Source organism: Salmo salar, chromosome ssa05 (assembly GCF_905237065.1).
Source record: "Salmo salar chromosome ssa05, Ssal_v3.1, whole genome shotgun sequence".
Classification (NCBI taxonomy): Eukaryota; Metazoa; Chordata; class Actinopteri; order Salmoniformes; family Salmonidae; genus Salmo; species Salmo salar.
Genome location: NC_059446.1, coordinates 68,943,407 through 68,967,648, shown reverse-complemented (window position 1 = coordinate 68,967,648; position 24,242 = coordinate 68,943,407). Strand labels below are relative to the sequence as shown.

At 45.4% G+C, this 24,242-nt stretch overlaps 1 protein-coding gene across 5 annotated transcripts in view; it reads left to right on the top strand.

Moving 5' to 3' along the window:
* Window positions 1-2,699: 2,699 nt before the first annotated feature.
* Window positions 2,700-24,242, top strand: part of LOC106605605 (intermediate conductance calcium-activated potassium channel protein 4) — a 52,688-nt gene continuing 31,145 nt past the window's right edge. For 3 of the 5 annotated variants that reach the window (XR_006769946.1, XR_006769947.1, XM_045718673.1), the window contains exons 1-4: window positions 2,700-3,361; window positions 9,089-9,184; window positions 15,135-15,598; window positions 17,331-17,466. Coding sequence is in view for 1 of the 5 variants with exons in the window: in XM_045718673.1 (XP_045574629.1) it covers window positions 3,080-3,361; window positions 9,089-9,184; window positions 15,135-15,598; window positions 17,331-17,466 (978 nt within the window). In the remaining 4 variants the exon portion in view is untranslated. Of the gene's footprint in view, window positions 3,362-9,088; window positions 9,185-15,134; window positions 15,599-17,330; window positions 17,486-24,242 lie in introns of all 5 variants that reach the window. The other 2 variants (XR_006769948.1, XR_006769949.1) reach the window with 1 other exon arrangement.

Here is a 24,242-nt window from a genome sequence, read left to right as displayed (position 1 = left end):
TGGTATAGAGGTCCTGGATGGCAGGAAGGTTGGCCCCGGTAATGTACTGGGCCATACACACTACCCTCTGTAGCGCCTTGCGGTCGGAGGCCGAGCAGTTGCCATACCAGGTAGTGATGCAACCCGTCAGAATGCTCTCGATATAAGAGCTCAGGGACAGACCCAGATGCAGACACGGGAGGCAGATGGTTAGAGTGTTTGATATTTATTAGTACCAAAAGGGGTAGGCAAGAGAATAGTCGTGGACAAGCAAAAGGTCAAAACCAAATCAGAGTCCAGGAGGTACCGAGAGGACTAACAGGGAGGACTAGCAAAAGAGAGAATAGCAAAAGCAGGAGCACAGGAAAAACACGCTGGTTGACTTGAAACAGACAAGACAAACTGGCACAGAGAGACAGGAAACGCAGGGATAAATGCACTGGGGAAAATAAGCGAAAACTGGAGGGGGTGGAGACAATCACAAGGACAGGTGAAACAGATCAGGGCGTGACACTCGATGGTGCAGCTGTAAAACCTTTTGAGGATCTGAGGACCCATGCCAAATCTTTTCAGTCTCCTGAGGGGGAATAGGTTTTGTCATGCCCTCTTCACGACTGTCTTGGTGTGCTTGGACCATGTTAGTTTGTTGGTGATGTTGACTCCAAGGAACTTGAAGCTCTCACAACAGCCCCATCAATGAGAATGGGGGTGTGCTCGGTCCTCCTTTTCCTGTAGTCCACAATCATCTCCTTTGTCTTGATCAAATTGGTTGTTGTCCTTGTACCACAGGGTACAAGGACAACAAGGATACAAGGTCTAGGGTACAAGGTCTAGGGTTTCTGGGATAATGGTGTTGATGTGAGCCATGACCAGCCTTTCAAAGCATTTCATGGCTACAGACGTGAGTGATACGGGATCAGTAGTCATTTAAGCAGGTTACCTTAGTGTTCTTTGGCACACGGACTATGGTGGTCTGCTTGAAACATGTTGGTATTACAGACTCAGACAGGGAGAATGTTGACCTGCGGCCTTGTGAATGTTGACCTGTTTAAAGGTCTTACTCACATCGGCTGCGGAGAGCGTGATCACACAGTCATCCGGAACAGCTGATGCTCTCATGCATGTTTCAGTATTACCTGCCTCGAAGTGAGCATAGAAGTTATTTAGCTCGTCTGGTAAGTTTGTGTCACTGGGCTGTGCTTCCCTTTGTAGTCTGTTATAGTTTGCAAGCCCTGCCACATCCGACGAGCTTCAGAGCCGGTGTAGTACGATTCGATCTTAGTCCTGTATTGACACTTTGCCTGTTTGATGGTTCGTCGGAGGGCATAGCGGGATTTCTTATAAGCTTCCGGGTTAGAGTCCCGCTCCTTGAAAGCGGCAGCACTACCCTTTGCTCAGTGCGAATGTCACCTGTAGTCCATGGCTTCTGGTATGTACGTACAGTCACTGTGGGGACGACGTCCTCGATGCACTTATTGATGAAGTCAGTGACTGATGTGGTGTACTCCTCAATGCCATCGGAAGAATCCCGGAACATATTCCCGTCTGTGATAGCAAAACAGTCCTGTAGTTTAGTATCTGCTTCATCTGACCACTTTTTTTATAGACCGAGTCACTGGTGCTTCCTGCTTTAATTTTAGCTTGTAAGCAGGAATCAGCAGGATAGAATTATGGTCAGATTTGCCAAATGGAGAGTGAGGGAGAGCTTTGTATGCGTCTCTGTTTGTGGAGTAAAGGTGGTCTAGTTTTCTTCCCCTCTGGTTGCACATTTAACATGCTGATAGAAATAAGTTAAAACTGATTTAAGTTTCCCTGCATTAAAGTCCCCGGCCACTAGGAGCTCTTTTCGGTCATAAGAGACGGTAGCAGCAACATTATGTTCAAAATAAGTAACAATGTGAAAAAACTAACAAAATAGCATGGTTGGTTAAGAGCCAATAAAACGTCAGCCATCCCCTCTGGAGCCATCTCTTCAAAGTTCATCCACACCTGTCATGCTGAAACAGGAAAAGGCCTTCCCCAATCTGTAGCCACAAAAAAAACCTGACATCCTGTATCTTATGCAATTACCAGCCTCTATAATTATCCAATGAGTAGGCTAGCCTACATATGCGAGACGAGCCAACACACACACACACACACACACACACACACACACACACACACAGTGGTGTAAAGTACTTAAGTAAAAATACTTTCAAGTACTACTTATGTAGTATCTGTACTTTACTATTTATCTTTTTTACAACTTTTACTTCACTACATTCATAAAGAAAATAATGTACTTTTTACTTCATACATTTTACCTGACACCCAAAAGTAGGACAGGAAAATCCCTACTGCCTCTGATCTGGTGGACTCACTAAACACAATGCATATTTTGTAAATTATGTCTGAATGTTGGAGTATGCCCCTGGCTATCCATACATTTTAAAAACAAGAAAATGGTGCCATCTGCTTTGCTTAAAAGAAGGAATTTGAAATTATTTATACTTCTACTTTTACTTTTGATACTTAATTATATTTTAGCAATTACATTTACTTTTGATACTTAAGTATATTTAGAACCAAATACTTTTAGACTTTTACTGGGTGACTCACTTTTACTTTAGTAACTTTCTATTAAGGTTCTATACTTTTACTCAAGTAGCCAATTGGGTACTTTTTCCACCACTGCACGCGCACACACACACACACACACACACACACACACACACAGACACAGACACAGAGAGAGAGCGAGAGAGCAAGAGAAGGAGATATACTTTTTATGGCGCCCTCTCACCTCATAACCCTTGCAAATAAGAACAGCACAACAGTCAACCGGTCAACTGTCATTGGTGCGCTTATCCCATGCCGCTAGTGGAGGTGTTCCTGTTCGTGTTCAGGTGAGCGCGTACAGTTAGTTTTACAGTCCTTATTCCGCTACTTTCATGAGCCACGGAGAGGAGGAGGAGGACCTGGGACACAGTTGGCCCATCGTGGTATACCTTCCCGCAATCCGGGGAAGAGCACGGAAGGAGGGGAGGCTGGACAGGGAGAGGACGAGGCATCAGAGGACGATAACACGGAGAGCGGACACAGTCGACGCCAACGCGACATGGAGATGACAACCCGCAATTTGCACCTCAACTCCAAAGTTGACAATTGCGATGGAGTGATCAACAGAAACGGCGGTGACCTGACTGAGATATCTGTACCGCTGTCCCACTCCGGGAAGCGTATGCCTCAAATCGAGGGGGGCAATCTTTATAGATTGCGAGATAGAAAGGTTTTATTGGAGGACAAAAAGCGTCTGTGCGCTTGGGCTCTGGGCACCGCGCTGCTTGGGACACTGCTCATGATACTGCACGCGGAGCTGTGCCCGTTTATTTACCAACCAGTAAGTCATTTTGGTCACGTCACATTCCGTAAAATTCACTTTCAACAAGACTTAAAATATAATCATGCTACCTAATTTATCAAGGAAAGGATAACAAATCCCTGGCTATTAAAGTTGTTTGCTGTTGGTTTTCAGTTTCAGTGAAATAAAGTGGACCTACATTATAGTCTTGCAACACTCAAGTTGAAAGAGAGGAACTGAAAGAGCTGTTTCTATTTAAAAAATAATAAGATCTAGACAGTGAATTTAAAGTACTAGGCTTCCCTCAGAAAGATAACATTCAAAGTGGCTCAAAGACAGTTGTCATGCATATGCCACTATTTCCACTTTGCACAGACCATTATGGATATTTAGCAGATTCATCATTTCTCAGCTCACATATTTTGATTAATCAAGAGACAAGTTATCATGTGCCAAAAAAGTGATTTAGTCTAAGACACCTGTTGACCTGTCATAGCCACATGCCAGAGAGAGAGAGAGAGAGAGAGAGAGAGAGAGAGAGAGAGAGAGAGAGAAGTCAGTGGTACATTGTATTTGGAAAGCTCACAATATATGATTCCCCTTAGAACAGCAAATACCATCATGATTAGCAAATTACTGTTGATTAGGCTAGTGGTGAGAACACCAAGCTTGTCCTTGTAATAAGTAAAATAAATGAGATTGATTCTCTAGCTAATCGTTAACTACACCTGTTTGACACCACAAGGATGGCACAGGGACCATGTTGGTTTGGTGAGCTAGAGACCTCTTTAGGGTTGAATACCTTGTCCCCATCTGACCAATGATAAAATTACCAGCAACGCAGACCTCAACAGCAGCATGTAATACAACTGAAACCTGCAAGAATCAACTGAACTACTGCTGGCCAGGCCACCACAGAAATTCATTGAATAGTAGCAACTATCTCAGAGAACCAGATATCCTGTGTATAGCCCTAGTACTCTGACTAAGCTGCTCAAGAGAGTCTGAGAATAGGTCACAGACCTACTGACCACTATTTGTGGGGGTTTTTATGAGTGAATGTCACCCCCCTTGTGTGGAGAATGAATATCAACCTCTGCATGAATAATTAACATGTTAAAGGAATACTTTGGGATTTTGGCAATGAGGCCTGTTATCTACTTCCCCAGAGTCAGATGAACTTTTGGATGCCATTTTTATGTCTCTGTGTCTAGTATGAAGGAAGTTGGATGTAGTTTCACGAGCCAATGCTAACTAGCATTAGCGCAATGACTGGAAGTCTATGGGTAACTGCTAGCATGCTCTGGGGAAGTATAAAGGGTCTCATTACCAAAATCTTGAAGTGATTTGACATAAAGTGGTCAGTCAGACGGACAGAAAACAGGTGTTGTTGATTCAACATAAAGATCATGAACGTCATTATCAACCTACATGTGCCCTGTAGCTCTACCACAAAGTCCTTGGATTAATCTATGTACAGAAATACTAGATCCAGTCCATTCATGGGAAGAGAACGGAATGGCGTGTCTAATTGCTGTCGTAACCATTTCCTTGATTAACAGACCCGTTAAACAAGCATGACTTGCATCGCAGAACAATAGCATAACCCATACCTGGGATTTGAACCTGGTGACCTTCTGATTATGAGCCCATTTCCAGGACCACTGCTCGGTACTGCCGTCTCTTCACATTAACATACAGATTAGGGTGGATAACAACACCAGTCCTCACAATCAAGCAGTTTTTAACTCCGTCCCACTGAAGTTCTAGAATATACGTGCCAGTTCCATAAGTATAAAAGAGGCTCTCAGCAACTCAACCATGATGCAACCAAATGTCAGACCACCTTAACACTATAAGGTAGGTGTTTCCTACCCTGGTGTAACCAGCCTGACCAATCCACTCGCCATTTTTTCAATTCACTTTCACTTATCAAATGAAGCGAAAACAATAGAGTGAAACAATCGTTTAGCCTGGTTATACCTGCCTGGCCGTTCAGTGAAAGGAGATCCAATCTGAGGTCCATATACTTAGAGGTAGTTACAGCTAGATGAGCAAGCTATAGCCCATGTCCAGCTGACCTAATTCCTCCATGTAATGATCTCAAGGCAAGTGAAGTGAAAACTGCTGAGTGCAGCAGTCAGGCTGTTTAAATCATGCTGATTTCAGGGAAAGGAGATCCAATCTGTTTGTTTGATTAATATGATTGTCATGATTGATCAAATATTGATTTCCAACTAGGCCTACACGCAGTGTAAGCCTGGGCCTGGAAGAAGTTGATGTTGCAAACAGCTCCATATGCTGATGAATCTGGCAATTACCCAGGCAGGCATTCCCATGCATTTTCCCCTATACATTATCTTGATTTTGAAAACCAATTGAGTTTGCCAAAACTATTATTTTTGGAAATGCATGGCTACATGATGAGTGAGAAATGGATGCTCAGATCCCTGGTATACCCTCTCTGCATGACAGTGTATTTAAGGATACTTTTCCTTGGAAACCAGGTAATGCAGGATGAGGAAAATGTGCTATTTGTGGTACTTTTTCCACATTTGTTTCCCTTCACAGCTAGTGTTTCTCAGGTTGCCCACGGTCATTTTGGATCTTTCCACATCATTTGTGGTTCATTAGAGACTGTTTGAATAATGCAAGAGTTTCACCTCTCCTGGAGAAGGGGGGCTGGGCTAGGCTGGGCTGATTGTCAAGGTCTTTGGGTCAGCATGCCAGACTGATAAGGCAGAAAGGGATCTTAGAGTGTGACCATCTAGTTAGTTACATCTGCTAATCTGCTCTGTGTTTTCCTAGGTGTATATGTCCTCAGGTTTGACTGTGTGCCAAGAGGATGCATTTCTAAAGTAAAGCAAATACAACATCATCATGTCGTGACTGTAAAAACAAAACAAACAGCAATGATTATTATTATTAGGCCTACCAGTTGTTTGGGTGTGCCATTGCCACGGAACACAGCACACGAAGACATTGTTGCAAATCAACTAGACATTTACATTTACATTTAAGTCATTTAGCAGACGCTCTTATCCAGAGCGACTACCTTATCAAAGTGGTCAACAGCGGGGTTTTATTTATTTTAATAATTAATTCAGAATTATGATGAATGTTTCAGGCTCTACTCACATCATCTACTCACAGCGTCTGTCTGAAGGCTGTTGGGATGGATTCTGGCCTGCATTGGTCTTGGGTGGCCTTTCTGTATGTCCAAGGCCTGGATAAACAACCCGTGTTACAGTTACTACAAATGAGGTAGTTTCAAAAAGGCTTGAAATTACTCTGTTTCCAAAGGGAAAATATTACAAAACAAATGTACACACTCGAAGCAAGCAACGTGCTGTGGTCTCCGTGTGATAGAGGTCTAATAATGTAGTCAAATTAACGTTACGCTGAGTCCAAGTATGCTTGGGATAAAATTAGACATGATGCAGATGCTACAAGTGAAATTGTGGAAAACAATCAACATTGCCAAGGTACGTCACACCATACCATCTTTCTGCGTTGAAGTTTCCCTAATGTTGTCTGAAAATTGCAATTATATCTTTTAGAACGTAAACTCCAACCACCCATCATTAAATCAACTCCCCGTTAAAACTTTCATCGAGGTTACATCAGTTGCCTGCTTGGACGTCATACCAATAAACAGCACACCTTTTATCACTTAGCCTATTGTCGAGAAGATCGTTTCAAGTACAGTGAAGTCAAGTGATAGTTACTCACAGAGTCTATTATGAAGACACTCATAGCCTACTTATCTGATGTGTTGACATATTCGCGGGAAGTAGTATGCCCGCGCTGAAGGTCCGCTAATACAGGACTAGTAAAGGCACAGTGCACTACTTTTGTGAAAATATTTAAACTAAATCTATTTGTATTTGAGTGTTTACCAGCATTTGTTACTTGAGTCTGATAATTATCTGTACAAAACAGTTAATCTGATAATATTGTACTTGTGGAATATAAAAAAAACTTGTTTGATATATGTTTTCCAGTTTATTGAAATACTCTGCAAATGCAACTTATTTCTATGTGTAAATTGAAACGGCCTATTCATTCATTTTACATTTCAGTAGACGATCTTAACCAGAGCAATTTACAGTAGTGAGTGCATACATTTTCGTACTGGTCACCTGTGGGAATTGAACTCACAACCCTGGCGTTGCAAGCGCTATGTTCTAACAACGAAGCACCATCATCACATCACATCATCATAAACCACTTGATGTCTGGATGTACTAAATTACTGTATTGCACATTGTTTTTCTTCACGGTGATGGAAATGTTTGATGACAGGGTATTGTTCTTTCTGGATTCTATTATAATGACAATCGCAGAGAAAAAGACAGGGCAACAACTCTTACAATTACAACTACTGAATCCAACAAGATACTGTTCTTAATTATACAACTACCTTTTTTTTCCTAAAGTGGCGATACTGAAGAAGAAAAAATGTATGCCCATTGCTACAGATGTCAATATCGGTCCGCTAATACTAGTAAAGGCCCAGTGCACTACTTTTGTGAAAATATATGTTTTTAAGTTTTCACATTTTATTTTTATTTGTATTAATATATATTTTTTAATTCTAATTTTTCAATGGGTGCTGCAACACCCTCAGCACCCCCACTTCCAGCGGCTATGCTCATAGCTACAGAAGCCAAATCCTGTTCCTTTTTATTTCATCTAACTAAATGTACCATGATCTTTAGGTTTTGATAAAGTTGATAAACTGATTTAGGCCTCTTGGATAGCATGTCACCTCTCACCTGGTTAGTAACTGGCTTACAAAGCCGGCCCTAGCCTTTTTGGGGCCCTAAGTGACATTTCGCCATAGGGCAGAGAGAATATTTAGCAATTTTATAACTAATTTCATGCAATCCTACTCATTTTGCCATGGGGCAGAGAGAAGATTTAGCCATTTTATAACAGATTTCATGCAATCCTACTCATTTTGCTATAGGGAGGAGAGACATTTTTGCAGTTTTTTGCACTGACTTATGCCATGTTAATATGATATCTGAGTGAGAGCAAATAACAAAATCAATGGGAGCCCCCTGGAGATCAGGGCCCCTGGGTAATTCAACCATGATTAGATGATTACTAGTTTATATAGCTGGCTAGATCAATATGCAAACAATTAGCTGACGTGCTAACTGAGTGAGTCTCAGTGAATGACATAACAAGAGAAAAACTGCTTATGCACAACCAAATTTTGAAATTGCACCTTGTGTATTCTACTATTCTAGCTCTCAACAGTAAGTTGAGACCCTGACTGAGTTTCTAAAATAACCACTAAACAAAAAAACGCTACTTTTTTGGGGTCGGGGGCACCCTAGCACCCTAAGCGTTTGCTTATGTCGCTTAGTGGCTAGGGCCGGCTCTGCTAGTTTATAAAGATCGTTTTAATGCATCAGCTAGGAGCTTAGTAGGCCTACACTCATTTTATTTGGTTGCACGACCTGGTGGTTCACTTGAAGTCAATACTTCATATAATGCCAGGTCAATAGGCCGACTTTATCACATGCCGCCCAAGTGTGTTCGTGAGGGTGCATGTGTATCTCACACATTATAAAGTTGTCACCAAATCAGTGTGCGTGTCCAGTGGAGGCTGAAGGTCAGAGCATTCCACTAACACTAACATACTGCTACTGGAAAATGCTAAATGGAAAATAATCAAAAACAGAAGCACTGTTGGAATAACTTTAAACCTCCCTTTAATGTCTTTATCTTCTCTATCCTCCTCTTCCTCCTCAGGGCTCCCGCTATGCCTTTATCATCAACTGCTCCATCAGCATGTCCACTGGGTGTCTTCTGATTCTCATCGTAGCCTTCCATTATAAGGACATCAGGGTGAGTGTGTGTTCTCTCTGACCTCTGACACCATTACTGACTGTGCAGCCCTGGAGGGAACTGTGTTACTCTTTGGACGGAGGAGTTGAAGAAAAGGCTTACATTAAATCACGTACTATTAAAGGTACTTCTCTCCTTTATGAATGCTACTTGCTCGGCCGGCCCGCTCATTAGGCAGGACTAATCCTGCCTAATGATTGACGAGGGCGCCATTTTCTGAGCTAAACTGACAAAGACGCACCTCCAACAACAACACATAAAACCTCACATAATTCTGCCTAAAAACAATTACAATTTCTCTCAACCAGTGGCATATGGGCTTTTTAGGTGAGGGATGATGCCTCCCTTTGATAAGCAGTGCTCACTTTGTCAAAGGCAGGGATGCGAAATATCTTGCTTGTCTATTCCCAGCGTGCCTCTCCAGGGTGCTGTTGGAGAGACACATCGCTGCAGCACTCCACCAACATTTTGTCAAAAATCTAACATAAATCATGTGGCAGATATAGGTTATGGTAAAAAGAGTATGTGACCTTTTCTGTAGCCTACAGGCTAGAGATAAAATGTATGATAATGTAACGAGACAAACACATTTTATGTCATGCAGATTTTTCCAATCAAATAGCCTAACCTAAATGGCGCTCAATCAAATAAAAAATGCGCTTTCATGTTAACAAACAACATATCCTAAAAACAGGACTGGTCAAAGTAAAATGGACAATATGGAATGGACAATCACAACTGTTGTCCAGGAGTTTCACCCCATTGTCATGATCAGTGGTTTCAAGTTTGTATCGGTAATTTTTTGACAAGCTGATCATAGCGAAAAATAAAATACTTCTGCATTTCCTGCTGTGTAAACACATTGCAAATCGGCTCGAGCTAACTTCTGATGAAGTTGGGTAGCTGATATTCAGAGCATAAATAGCCAAATTGATTAGTCTTTTGGACGTCTTTTTTTGGTGCAGTTCCGGACTGGCCTTGATTTCCACATCCATGGACATTGGTTTTGGTAAATTCCTTTTTTCAACTTTCATTCAGAACCGAAAATGAACCTGATTTCAATGTCCTGGAAAATGTGTATTTTAAACATATGGAAAATACCTTTTCACCTTTCATTCAGAACCTAAATTAAACCTAACTTCAACATCTGGAAAATATGTCTTTTAAACGTCATTTTGCTTACTGGGACTATTCTAGTTTTGTGGGGGGGCTGCATTTTTTGGTCTCGCCTATGGTGGCAGGGCGGCAAGGTGTTTTTTGTTTTGATACTTCTTGTTTGATCTGGAAGTGAATTGCTCAAGTTGTGTGGCTGTCCTACCAAAATTCAGCCGTTGGTTTGTTCATCGATTGGTGACAAAAAACTCTGATGCAACTTGATGATATCTTGAGTACACACACATACTGTCAGCAGGACTTCTTAGTAAATAACCATGCGGTGGCTTACACACATATGCACGTTCCCCCTGATGAGACTCGAATCCACAGAGATTTGTACAGTTCTCTGTGGTGGTCATCTTATTTTCATCCTTGCTCTGTAATACCTTGTCAATGCACAAGGTGCCAGGACTTTGGTGAAGATACTGAAATTCAATTTGTTAAGACAGTCATTCCATGTCCTTACTGCTCAGTATAGAAGTCAACAAGGTGCTATATGATAAACAGGTTTAGTGCAAGTGTGAAGACTGTGCAGAAGTAGATATATTTTATGTACCACTCAGTGCAGTACATTGTTAAGTTTTTAGACAAAAGGGTAGGCAACCAGAAGGTTTTTCAGGGCACACTGCCCGGTCTTTAAACGCCTGTTAGTTTGACATCCGTGTGTAGGCCTATCTGAGAGGAGGGGGGCTCTGCACAAGTGCTGTGGGGAGATAAGGGAGGTGAGGTTTCAAGCATGGGTGGAGGTTATCATTTTTGGGCTCTGCCTTTGGGCCTCCATGTTTAGGCTGAAAACAAAACATGCCGGCAGCGCAACCTAGCGTTAACCTTTCTCACTCTCAAAAAAACACAGAAAAGAGAAGGACATTATCAGAGAAATGAAGCATAGAAAGAAAAAATTGGAAGAGGAAAATGGACATACCCCTCTTAATCATCACGTGAGCAGCGTTCAGGACGGTGTGCAGGCGGAGAGAGCGATATGTGGCTGGGGTCCCCAGGCGCTAGTGAGTATCTAAACACACGTTCCCAGGGATATGGGCTGTCAATATCATCCCCTGTCTCTACATGATCTCCAACCCTAAGCCTCTTACCAGCTCCCATTCCCATTGGGTTCCAATGGCCCTGCTTGTACAGTGACAGGCCCAGCTTCTGGCTTGGATCAATTCCAGTATGAGTACCACTTACTCCCTCCCCTTTCAGTCACATATAAAGAGCCCTCTTCATTGGTGGCAGATCATTTGCATTACCGGAGGGCCTCTTTTCATTCTGCTGTGTGTGATATACTTTTAATGAGAATCACAGGTGCGTAGTGTTTACACACAGGATTTGAACATTTTAAATTCTTTGTAAATATTCAATACGTTCAAGGCAATTGTATTTGCTTACCGGTATATACTGTATAACAACAATGTACAAATAAGAACAAGACTTTCTAATTGTAAAAATGTAGGGTAAGATTGGTTGGTAATGGACTGTATTTTTATGTTGGCTTGCTGGTGGTTTGGGTGTGGGCTACCCAGGTGGTGTGTCTATGAGAACACATGAGATGGAGGTACAGTTGAATTTCTATAAACGTTTCCAAAGATAAAAGACAAGGAAAAGAACTTGTGCCAACAAAGAACTGAAATGAACTGTAATGTTTGTCAGAATGCCACACGGATTAGCCACAGATTAATAAAATGTCCAAACACTTCTGCCCAAATAAGCGAAGAATATGGTGGACCAACGCGTCAAACTTGGCCATCGTTAGCCAATAAAAAGAAACTCCCGGCGTATAGGCAATGGCTTAATCGTCTTAATCTACCAACCAATAATCTCCCACAACAACTTACCCCTAACCCTCCCCTATACACTAGCACATCACAAGCATAGAGCCATGCCTTGCAGTCGTGTGATTCGCTAAAATTAAATGATGGCAAATACTTTACTCAGTTGGTCACTCCTATAGAATTCTATGGTCACTCCCACTGAGGCCAACTTTGAGTGGTTGATATACCAAGTTTATATGTGCTTTGCACAATAGATTGGGTAATGAGAAAGTAAGTCCAGGGGAATAGCTCTCTGGCCACTGGTGGAGGTGTTGACTCGATGTCTACAGGTGGAGGTGTTGACTCGATGGCCACAGGTGGAGGTGTTGACTCAATGGCCACTGGTGGAGATGTTGATTTGATGGCCACTGGTGGTGTTGTTGACTCAATGGCCTTTAGTGGTGTTGACTCGATGGCCACTGGTGGAGGTGTTGACTCAATGGCCATTAATGGAGGTGTTGACTCGATGGCCACTGGGGGAGGTGTTGACTCGATGGCCATTAGTGGAGGTGTTGATTCGATGGCCACTGGTGGAGGTGTTGGCTTGATGGCCACTGGTGGAGGTGTTGGATTGATGGCCACTGGTGGAGGTGTTGGCTTGATGGCCACTGGTGGAGGTGTTTGCTTGATGGCCACTGGTGGATTTGTTGACTTGTTGGCCACTGGTGGAGTTGTTGGCTTGATGGCCACTGGTGGAGCTGTTGGCCATTGTCCACAGGAACTGGAATGGGGCACCAGCCACAGTGTGAGGTCAGCTTGCCTCTGTAGGTACTGGCCCACTGGCCACTGGAGGTACTGGGTCTTCTGTGTTAGGGGGCACAGGGTAACCTTACACGGGAGCCTGGCTGGCCTCTGGGACTGGAGCTAGGGTGACTCCATTGACTACTGCAGACCTGACAAACTAGATATGGGACTGCACAAGGTACTGCAGTGGAGATGGGAGTTGTAGTCTGAAAGGGTACTGCAGTGGAGATGGAGTTGTAGTCTGAAAGGGTACTGCAGTGGAGATGGAGTTGTAGTCTGAAAGGGTACTGCAGTGGAAATGGAGGTGGAATCTAAAAGGGTACTGCAGTGGAGATGGCGTTATAGTCTGAAAGGGTACTGCAGTGGAGATGGAGTTGTAGTCTGAAAGGGTAGTGCAGTGGAGATGGAGTTGTAGTCTGAAAGGGTACTGCAGTGGAGATGGAGTTGTAGACTGAAAGGGTACTGCAGTGGAGATGGAGTTGTAGACTGAAAGGGTACTGCAGTGGAGATGGAGTTGTAGACTGAAAGGGTACTGCAGTGGAGATGGAGTTGTAGTCTGAAAGGGTAGTGCAGTGGAGATGGAGTTGTAGTCTGAAAGGGTACTGCAGTGGAGATGGAGTTGTAGACTGAAAGGGTACTGCAGTGGAGATGGAGTTGTAGACTGAAAGGGTACTGCAGTGGAGATGGAGTTGAAGTCTGAAAGGGTACTGCAGTGGAGATGGAGTTGTAGTCTGAAAGGGTACTGCATTGAAGATGGAGTTGTAGTCTGAAAGGGTACTGCAGTTGAGGCTGGGAATGAAGGTAGAGCACAAGGAACTGGAGTTTAGGCTTGAGCTCTTAAGAATAGGTAATTGTAGAGTTTTGGACCAATCCATTTCTGAAATGAGGCTTGGAGTGGGACTGGGATGGATGGTTTCTTCGTTTCCATCCACCTGATTTGATGCATAATCTCCCTCATTCTCTATCTAAAGATGAGCCCTCAGTCAACTGGGAATCTGTACTCCATTGTTGTCCTTCCACCAGGATAGCCCGATCAGGCTCGAAGGATGTAAAAACTGGTTAGGGTTGGTTGGTCAAGGACTGTATTTTGAGGTTGGTTTGCTCTACCCTGGCGGTTAGTCTATAAGAACACAGGAGATGGAGGTACAGTTGAATTTCTATAAACACAGGTGAAAGGTAAGGAAATTAACTTACACCAACAAGCTTCAGGTGAGCCAATTTCAAGGGAAGGTGTGGCAATATCAAGGGAAGGGTGTGGCAATATTAAGGGAAGGTGTGGCAATAATTAGGGAAGGGTGTGGCAATATCAAGGGAAGACTATGGCAATATCAAGGGAAGAGTGTGGCAATATCAAGGGAAGAGTGTGGCAATATCAAGGGAAGACTGTGGCAATATCAAGGGAAGACTGTGGCAATATCAAGGGAAGGGTGTGGCAATATCAAGGGAAGACTATGGCAATATCAAGGGAAGGGTGTGACAATATCAAGGGAAGGGTGTGACAATATCAAGGGAACGGTGTGGCAATATCAAGGGGAAGAGTATGACTGAAGTTCCCCCTCTGCTGCTAGAACTGGGTGGCGATTGGGTAATGGGAAAGTCAGTCAAGGGCAACAAGACTACGAACTGAGTGTTCTAATATGCTTACGGCAGTTTCAAATATCAAGAGTTACAAAGAAACCTCAAAACAACAGGAATTGGAGGTTTTGGCCAGCGCAGGACTTGGTTTTCATTTTCTTTAGTGATATAATAGTGATTTCTTGGAGTTGTGTCATGTCAGACTAGGATCAGACAGGATTATATTTAGAATCTAAGAGACTTGTGAGTCAGAGGGCTTGTGTCGCTTACAACCCCCACAATCTTGACTTTCACTGGCTCCGTATCTGCTTGGGTGGGTCTTTGTTTGCCTTGGCATCATGTTTCTGTCGTTGCTGTTCTTCCAATTCCCACATTTAGTTAATCATCAGCATTTACTTAATGCTTCAAATCAAATGAACAATTCTCCGTTGACATCCTTCTTTTCCTACCTCTCTCTGGCTCTCCCACTCAATCCCTTTCCCTCTTGCAATTTCTCTCTCTCTCTCTCTCTCTCTCTCTCTCTCTCTCTCTCTCTCTTTATTTATCTTTCATTCTCTTTCCCCCTCTCTCTCCATCTAACTCTCCTTCTCCCTCTGGCTCTTCCAATCGCCCTCATCCCCTTCTATCTCCCCTGTCGCCTCTGTTCCGACCCCTCACTTTTTCTCCAGCTCTTCATCATTGACCACAACCAGGTGGACTGGCGCATCGCTATGACAAGCCGCAGGGTGCTGGGCATCTCCCTGGAGCTGCTGGTCTGTGCCATCCATCCCGTGGGCACCTACTGGGAGGTGGGTGTCCCTGCGCCCATCGCCAGGGAGGGGGTAGAGGTCAACTCCTCCAACTCGGCACCGCTGTGTGTGTCCTCCCGCCACGAGGAGGCACTGTTGGACACAGAGCTGCTACTGTCGGCGTTGATGTTCCTCAGGCTATACCTGGTCCACAGGACGATCCTACTGCACAGCAAGGTGCTGCTCAGTGCCTCCTATAGGAGTATCGGCTCGCTCAACAACATCAACTTCACGTTCCGCTTCGTGCTCAAGGTGCTGATGAACAAGTACCCGGCGCGCATGCTGATGGTGTTCATCTTCTTGTTCTGGCTCATCGCTTCCTGGATGCTCACGCTGTGTGAGAGGTAGGGTGGAGGGGCGCGCACACGCAGGCACACACTCATGCTCACACGCATGCTCACACTCACACGCACGCACATGCATGCACACACACACGACTCATGCACGAGACTCTCTCTCACACACACACACACACACACACACACACACACACACACACACACACACACACACACACACACACACACACACACACACACACACACACACACACACACACACACACACACACACATGCACGCGCGCACTGCATGACTCGCACACAATCTCCTGTTTGAGATACACAGGCACAGACGTCTGTGTGATAGACAGAACAGAAAAAGAGGACACACAGTGAGAGATGAAAACAGTTTGCCAAAAATCTAAATATAACACATTACTACTGCCAGCACAGAAACACGCACACATACACACACACCCCTACACAGTTTATTACAAACAGACTGGGGCAATCAATTGCTCACTCTACTTCAAATATTGATGGTCAATTTGAGTTCCCCATTCAGAAAGGATGTCTAATAACAGATTCAAAGTTGATCGTTTTCTGTTGAGTTACTCCGACAAATTACTCTTCATTGCGAGCCAACACATACTATCCTAGGCCTCTGAAGTCTGTTTGCGGCCAACGTGAGGTCATTTGTTTAGGCTGAACCTACAATGGGATGGGATTCTTAGATCTCAGTTACATAGAGAAAACCAAACGTGTTAGTTAAACAAGCTGCATGTTAAACAAACTGACGTTTTGGTTATACGATCTGATGATTGACAGATTGTAAGACTTCTGAGTAACACCCTACAGGTATAATGCATTATAACTTCCCTGTAGGCAATAGAAGACTTAAGATGAACACTGAATTGGAATGGTCTTGAAATAGATTCGGAGAAAACAACAACTTATTAAGTCATCCATTTTTTAGTTAATTTCACCATCTGTCCAGACAATTCAACTTCCATTTTCTCTTTTCTGGAATTGAAACAGGACCTCCCCTGACCCCACAGCCACTGATAGATAAACAGATAATCACAGTCTAACTGTAACTACAACGCTTAGATCTTTGGGTGCCCATAAAGATTCTAAATCTCAAAACAAATCAAATCAAATTGTATTGGTCACCTGCGTCGAATACAACCTTACCGTGAAATCCTTCCTTACAAGCCCTTAACCAACAATGCAGTTTTAAGAAAATAGAGTCAAGAAAATATTTACTAAATAAACAAAAGTAAAAAAAGAGTTACACAATAAAATATCAATAATGACGCTATATAGAGGGGGTACCGATACCGAGTCAATGTGCGGGGGGTACAGGTTAGTCCAGGTTATTTGTACATGTAGGTAGGGGTAAAGTGTCTATGCATAGATAATAAACAGCGAGTAGCAGCAGTGTAAAAACAATGGGGGGGGGGGGTCAATACAAATAGTCTGAGTGGCCATTTGATTAATTGTAAAGCAGTCTTATGGCTTGGGGATAGAAGCTGTTAAGGAGACTTTTGGATCTAGACTTGGTGCTCCGGTAACGCTTACGGTGCGGTAGCAGAGAGAACAGTCAATGACTTGAGTGACTGGAGTTCTTGACAATCAGATTTGCCAACTTAATATATCTGTTTTTGTCTTACCCATTGGTCTGATCTTGTTAGTAATGTAATGTCTATATAATATCAATAAAATCTATGAATATCTTCATGTAAGACATATGTATCTGTGTAGTGAGTGACCCCAGGGTGTGTGGCCCTCTACAGGCAGATACAGGAGGAGACTGGTCGTATGGACACGGCTCTCTGGCTCATTGCCATCACCTTCCTCACAGTGGGATACGGGGATGTGTCCCCCAAAACCAGCTGTGGAAAAGTGGTGTGCCTCTTCACCGGAGTCATGGTAACTATATGGAGTCATGGTAACTATATGGGGAGGGGAGAATGGAGAGATAGGGAAAATAACGTTTCTAGACTGAGTGTCAAAGCATGATAAAGCCTGTATCTTAAAGGTTACAATGGCTTTTTAAAGCAGAACATTACTGTAAAGTAGACAGGCTAAATAACATACATGTATTGTACATGGCTTCATGTTCTGCAGGTGTACAGATGTATGATCAAAATTTGAGTCAGTTTGCTACAGCAGGACAATAATCCTGCAGCAACAGGAAATGTGAATTACGACATGGATTTTAAGGGAAAATCATGTCTGAAATTTCAAGGTGGAAATTACAAATTTCAGAAGCCTTTTTAAACCTCAAATAAACTGCATTGCAGGAAAGTTATTTTGCAACAGGGTGATCAAATTAAGAAGAATAGAGGTAAATTGAAACACTAGTCAGTGCTCTTGAGTTGGTTGTTGTGTAAGTACCCATTACGTTGAAGTGGCTGCAGAAAGTTATTTACTTACAGTAGAAATACAGTGGTGCTTGGTGCCACCCAGTCCCAATAATGACTTTGATGCTGACGGCTAGTTGCTGGGTACATGCAGAGAGCATGCCATGTACAGTACTGTTGCTGCTGACTCATTGTTTGCCTGTCGCTACTCCCATCGATCTCTCTTGTCTTGGCCTCTTTCTATATTATTTTTCATGATGGCATTCTTACAATGTCCTACATTACAGCAGGTGCCCCCTGTGCATTGCCAGTGTCTTAAATGTCTTAAAGTACAGTAGCTGTAGTTTTCCTATTGAAGCTTTTCTATTCTATTCTGAAAATGTAACACTACTGTACCACTGTAATATTATTTGTATTATTGTTTTCCCCACTATCAGTCTGTATATGACAAGTTCAGGGAAGAATACCTGACGATGTCTTGGTTGTTGATACACCTCTGAGATAAGGGGTGTTGAGTAATGGGTCAGAGAAGTTACACACACACACACACACACACACACACACACACACACACACACACACACACACACACACACACACACACACACACACACACACACACACTGGAGTAGTTGTCATGTAGATGTCTTGGCACTGACCAGAGGGGGGAGTTGTGAAAGGTTACAGTGAGTTTACTGGTTTTATGGGTGAACTCAAAGAGTACAGGCACTGATAATATTGAACTTTATTTTTATAGCACGTTTCTTACAGAATGCAGCCCCAATGTGCTCTACATGATAACAGATGACCTTTCTCTTGTCGAACGACGAAAGCGGTGTGGTTATTGACGCATGTTTTGTTATGTCTGTGACTCAAACACATTGGTTACACCCACTGGTAAGAAAGGTACACGCAGTAGAAAAAAAGATCATTTGAAGCACTGTAAGCGTATTTGAAATTTGTGACAGTGCTGCGACTCTTATGTTCAAGCAGTCTGGGTGCCATGGAAATGACATTAAATAACACACTTCAGGTGTTGTTCTGTCATAGAAAAGAACAAAGAAGTTTCAATATGATATATTGTCATATTCAACTGCCATTGTTTACAAAACAATGGACCCTCACCAGTAAGAATATAGGCCAATATCTCAGTTAAGTAGGTTGATGCTGAGTACAAAGAGTTTATAGGTTTTTACAATGGAAGAATATAGATATATATTTTTTTATTATTTTCTACAGTACCAGTCAAAAGTTTGGACACACCTACTCATTCAAGGGGTATTCTTTATTTGGACTATTTTCTACATTGTAGAACAATAGTGAAGACATCAAAACTATGAAATAACACATATGGAATCATGTAGTAACCAAAAAAGTGTTAAACAAATCTAAATATATTTTATATTTGAGATTCTTCAAAGTAGCTACCCTTTGCCTTGATGACAGGTTTGCACACTTTTGGCATTCTCTCAACCAGCTTCACCTGGAATGCTTTTCCAACAGTCTTGAAGGAGTTCCCACATATGCTGAGCACTTGTTGGCTGCTTTTCCTTCAATCTGCAGTCCAACTCATCCCAAACCATTTCAATTGGGTTGAGGTCAGGTGATTGTTGAGGTCAGGTGATTGTGGAGGCCAGGTTATCTGATGCAGCACTCCATCCCTCTCCATCTTGGTCAAATAGCCCTTACACAGCCTGGATGTGTGTTTTGGGTCATTGTCCTGTTGAAAAAGAAATTATAGTCCCACTAAGCGCAAACCAGATGGGATGGCATATCGGTCCTCAAGAGAGCCAGTTTCATCATAGCGCTTGATGGTTTTTGCAACTGCACTTGAAGAAACTTTCAAAGTTCTTAAAATGTTCTGCATTGACTGACCTTCATGTCTTAAAGTAATGATGGACTGTCGTTTCTCTTTGCTTATTTGAGCTGTTCTTGGTCTTTTACCAAATAGGGCTACCTTCTGTATACCACCCCTACCTTGTCACAATACATCTGATTGGCTCAAACGCATTAAGAAAGAAAGACATTCCACAAATTAACTTTTAACAAGGCACACCGGTTTACCCTTGTGTAGTCTTAACATTTTGTATACTCCCTGTCACGAATCCCACCGAAGGTGGCTCCCCTGCCTGCTCGGGCGGCGCTCGGCGGTCGTCGTCACTGACCTACTAGCCGCCGCTGATCCTTTCTTCCTTTTCGTTTGGTTTGTCTTATTGGTTGCACCTGTTCCTCATTTGTCTTTTGATTTTGGTTATTTAAGCCTGGTTAGCCCGCCCAGTGTTGTGCGGGATTATTTAGCGTCAGGTTGTGTTTTGTATTTGGATGTGCTGGCAATCTACTACTGTTCTATTTTCATGCATGCTGTGCACCTGTTGTTTGGGCACTTTGCATTTTTCACGCCCGTTGTGTTGGCGTCGATCGTGTTGTGTTTTTATTGAATAAACACACAGTTCCTTACCTCTGCTCTCTGCGCCTGACTCCTACCACCACTCCTAGCAACGACTGACAGAATCCCGCACCAGCTATGGAGTCAGCAGGAGCAGCCTCCCCTCCTCTCCCATCGATGGAGGAACGGGTCCTTCACCATACCACCATCCTCCACCGAATCGGCTCAGCGATGGAGCAGATGATGGAGAGGATGGACCGATGGGAGAGGAGTGGCCTCCCTACCGCATCCCCAGCACCAACTCCTCCTCCACCATCTACCCCTCCACCGACGTCCGGACCCGGAGCCCTACGCCTAGCTCTCCCCAGGGAGTACGATGGAGCGGCGGCGGGGTGCCAGGGGTTCCTACTACAGTTGGATTTGTACCTGGCTACCGTTCATCCAGCTCCCTCCGGAGAGGAGAGCGTAAGCGTCCTCGTCTCCTGCTTAACGGGACGTGCCCTGGAGTGGGCCAACGCAGTGTGGTACGGCCCAGACTCGGCAAGGGATCACTACCCTGAGTTCACCCGCCGGTTCCGGGCCGTGTTCGACCACCCAGCAGAAGGCCGGGCGGCGGGTGAACGGCTGTTCCACCTGCGTCAGGAGACGAGGAGCGCACAGGACTTTGCTCTGGAGTTCCGGACCTTGGCTGCTGGAGCGGGGTGGAACGACAGGGCCCTGATGGACCACTATCGGTGTAGCCTCCGGGAGGACGTCTGCCGTGAGCTAGCCTGTCGGGACACTACCCTGTTGCTAGACGAACTAATCGACATGTCCATTCGTCTTGACAATCTGCTGGCTGCGCGCTGGCGTCCAGACGGGGCCCTGTTGGTTCCACCTCCAGGTCCTCCAGCTCCCATTCCTATGGAGCTAGGGGGGGCCGCGTCCAGGGGAACCGGAGGAGGAGGCTCCCCTTGTATCCAGTGTGGTCGGAGAGGACACACTACCGACAGGTGCTGGGGGAGCTCCTCTGGGAATCGGGATGGCAGGCGGAGCACTCCTCGTCCATCTCAGGTGAGTAAGCACCAACCTCACCCAGAGCTCCCTGTTGGTCACATGTTCGTTTTAGTAACTTTCCCCTTGTTTTCTCCCTCTTTCCAGCATAAGGCGCTAGTCGATTCAGGCGCAGCTGGAAACTTTATGGATCGTGGGCTCACATTAAGGCTAGGGATTCCCCTGGTGTCATTGGACCAACCTTTCCCCGTACACTCCTTAGATAGCAGACCATTAGGGTCAGGACTGGTCAGGGAGGCCACGGTGCCACTGGACATGGTAACGCAGGGGGATCATGGGGAACGGATTAGTCTCTTCCTCATTGATTCTCCTGCGTTTCCGGTGGTGCTGGGGATTCCCTGGCTGGCCAATCACAATCCCAATATTTCGTGGAGACAGGGGGCTCTCAGAGGGTGGTCAGAGGAGTGCTCAGGCAGGTGAAAGGGAGTTTCCATCGGTGCGAAGACGGTGGAGAGTCCAGACCAGGTTTCCACTGTGCGCATTCCCTCAGAATATGCCGATTTGGCTATCGCCTTCTGTAAAAAGAGGGCGACCCGATTACCACCTCATCGACGAGGGGATTGCGTGATAAATCTCCAGGTAAACGCTGCACTTCCCAGGAGTCACGTGTACCCATTGTCACAGGAGGAGACGTTGGCTATGGAAACATATGTCATGGAATCTCTGAGACAGGGGTATATTCGGCCCTCCATGTCACCCGTCTCCTCGAGTTTCTTTTTCGTGAAGAAAAAGGATGGAGGGTTGCGTCCGTGCATTGATTATAGAGGTCTAAATTCCATCACAGTAGGGTTCAGTTACCCACTACCTCTCATCGCTACGGCGGTGGAATCATTTCACGGCGCGCGTTTTTTCACGAAACTGGACCTCAGGAGCGCGTACAATCTGGTGCGTATCCGGGGAGGAGACGAGTGGAAAACCGCATTTAGTACCACATCGGGCCACTATGAGTACCTCGTCATGCCATACGGGTTAAAGAATGCTCCAGCCGTCTTTCAATCCTTTGTTGACGAGATTCTCAGGGACCTGCACGGACAGGGGGTGGTGGTGTATATTGACGACATCTTGATTTATTCCGCCACCCGCGCCGCGCATGTCTCCCCTGGTGCGCAAGGTGCTTGAGCGACTGCTGGAGAATGACCTGTACGTCAAGGCTGAGAAATGTGAGTTTTTCAAACGAGCCGTTTCCTTCCTGGGGTATCGCATTTCCACCTCGGGGTGGTGATGGAGGATGACCGCGTTAAAGCCGTGCGTAATTGGCCGACTCCGACCACGGTAAAGGAGGTGCAGCGGTTTTTAGGGTTTGCCAATTACTACCGGAGGTTTATCCGGGGCTTTGGTCAAGTTGCTGCTCCCATTACCTCACTGCTGAAGGGGGGTCCGGCGCGCTTGCGCTGGTCAGCAGAGGCGAACAGAGCGTTCAGTCGCCTGAAGGAGCTGTTTACCGTCGCTCCAGTGCTGGCTCATCCGGATCCCTCTTTGGCATTCATAGTGGAGGTGGACGCGTCCGAGACTGGGGTGGGGGCCGTGCTATCACAGCGCTCGGGCACGCCACCCAAACTCCGCCCGTGCGCTTTCTTCTCTAGGAAGCTAGGGCCGGCGGAGCAGAACTATGATGTGGGGGACAGGGAGTTGTTAGCTGTGGTCAAGGCTCTGAAGGTGTGGAGACATTGGCTTGAGGGGGCAAAGCACCCTTTCCTCATCTGGACTGACCACCGTAACCTCGAGTACATCCGGGCAGCTAGGAGACTGAATCCGCGTCAGGCCAGGTGGGCCATGTTCTTTACCCGTTTCCGGTTCACCATCTCTTATCGGCCAGGTTCACTGAACACGAAGGCCGACGCACTGTCCCGCCTATATGACACCGAGGAGAGGGCCATCGATCCGGCTCCCATTCTTCCGGCGTCGTGTTTGGTAGCTCGGGTGGTATGGGAGTTGGACGCGGAGATCGAGCGGGCGTTAAGGTCGGAACCTGCACCATCGCAGTGTCCGACAGGTGTTCAGTACGTACCGCTTGGTCTCCGTGATCGATTGATTCGATGGGCCCATAATCTCCCCTCTTCGGGTCACCCTGGGATCGAGAGGACAGTGCGGAACCTGAGGGGGAAGTACTGGTGGCCCACCTTGGGTAAGGACGTGCGTTTTTATGTTTCCTCCTGCTCGGTGTGCGCTCAGAGCAAGGCTCCTCGACACCTGCCTAGAGGGAAATTACACCCCCTTCCCGTTCCACAGCGGCCGTGGTCACACTTATCAGTGGACTTCCTCACTGACCTTCCCGTATCACAGGGGAACACCACTATCCTGGTCGTTGTGGATCGGTTCTCGAAGTCCTGTCGTCTCATCCCGTTGCCCGGTCTCCCTACGGCTCTGCAGACTGCGGAGGCCCTGTTTACCCATGTCTTCCGGCACTATGGGGTGCCCGAGGACATCGTTTCTGATCGGGGTCCCCAGTTCACGTCCAGAGTTTGGAGGGCGTTCATGGAACGTTTGGGGGTCTCGGTCAGCCTGACCTCGGGTTTCCACCCCGAGAGTAATGGGCAGGTGGAGAGGGTGAACCAAGAGGTGGGTAGGTTTCTAAGGACGTATTGCCAGGACCGGCCCAGAGAATGGGCGAGATACGTGCCATGGGCAGAAATAGCCCAGAATTCTCTACGGCACTCATCAACCAACATGTCACCGTTCCAGTGCGTGTTGGGCTACCAGCCGGTCCTGGCTCCATGGCACCAGAGCCAGACCGAGGCTCCTGCGGTGGAGGATTGGGTGCAGCGCTCGAAGGACACCTGGAGAGCCGTCAAAGACGCACTTACAAAGGCGAGTGGACGGCAGAAGAAGAGCGCTGACCAGCACCGCAGTGAGACCCCTGTGTTTGCACCAGGGGATCGAGTCTGGCTCTCGGCTAGAAACCT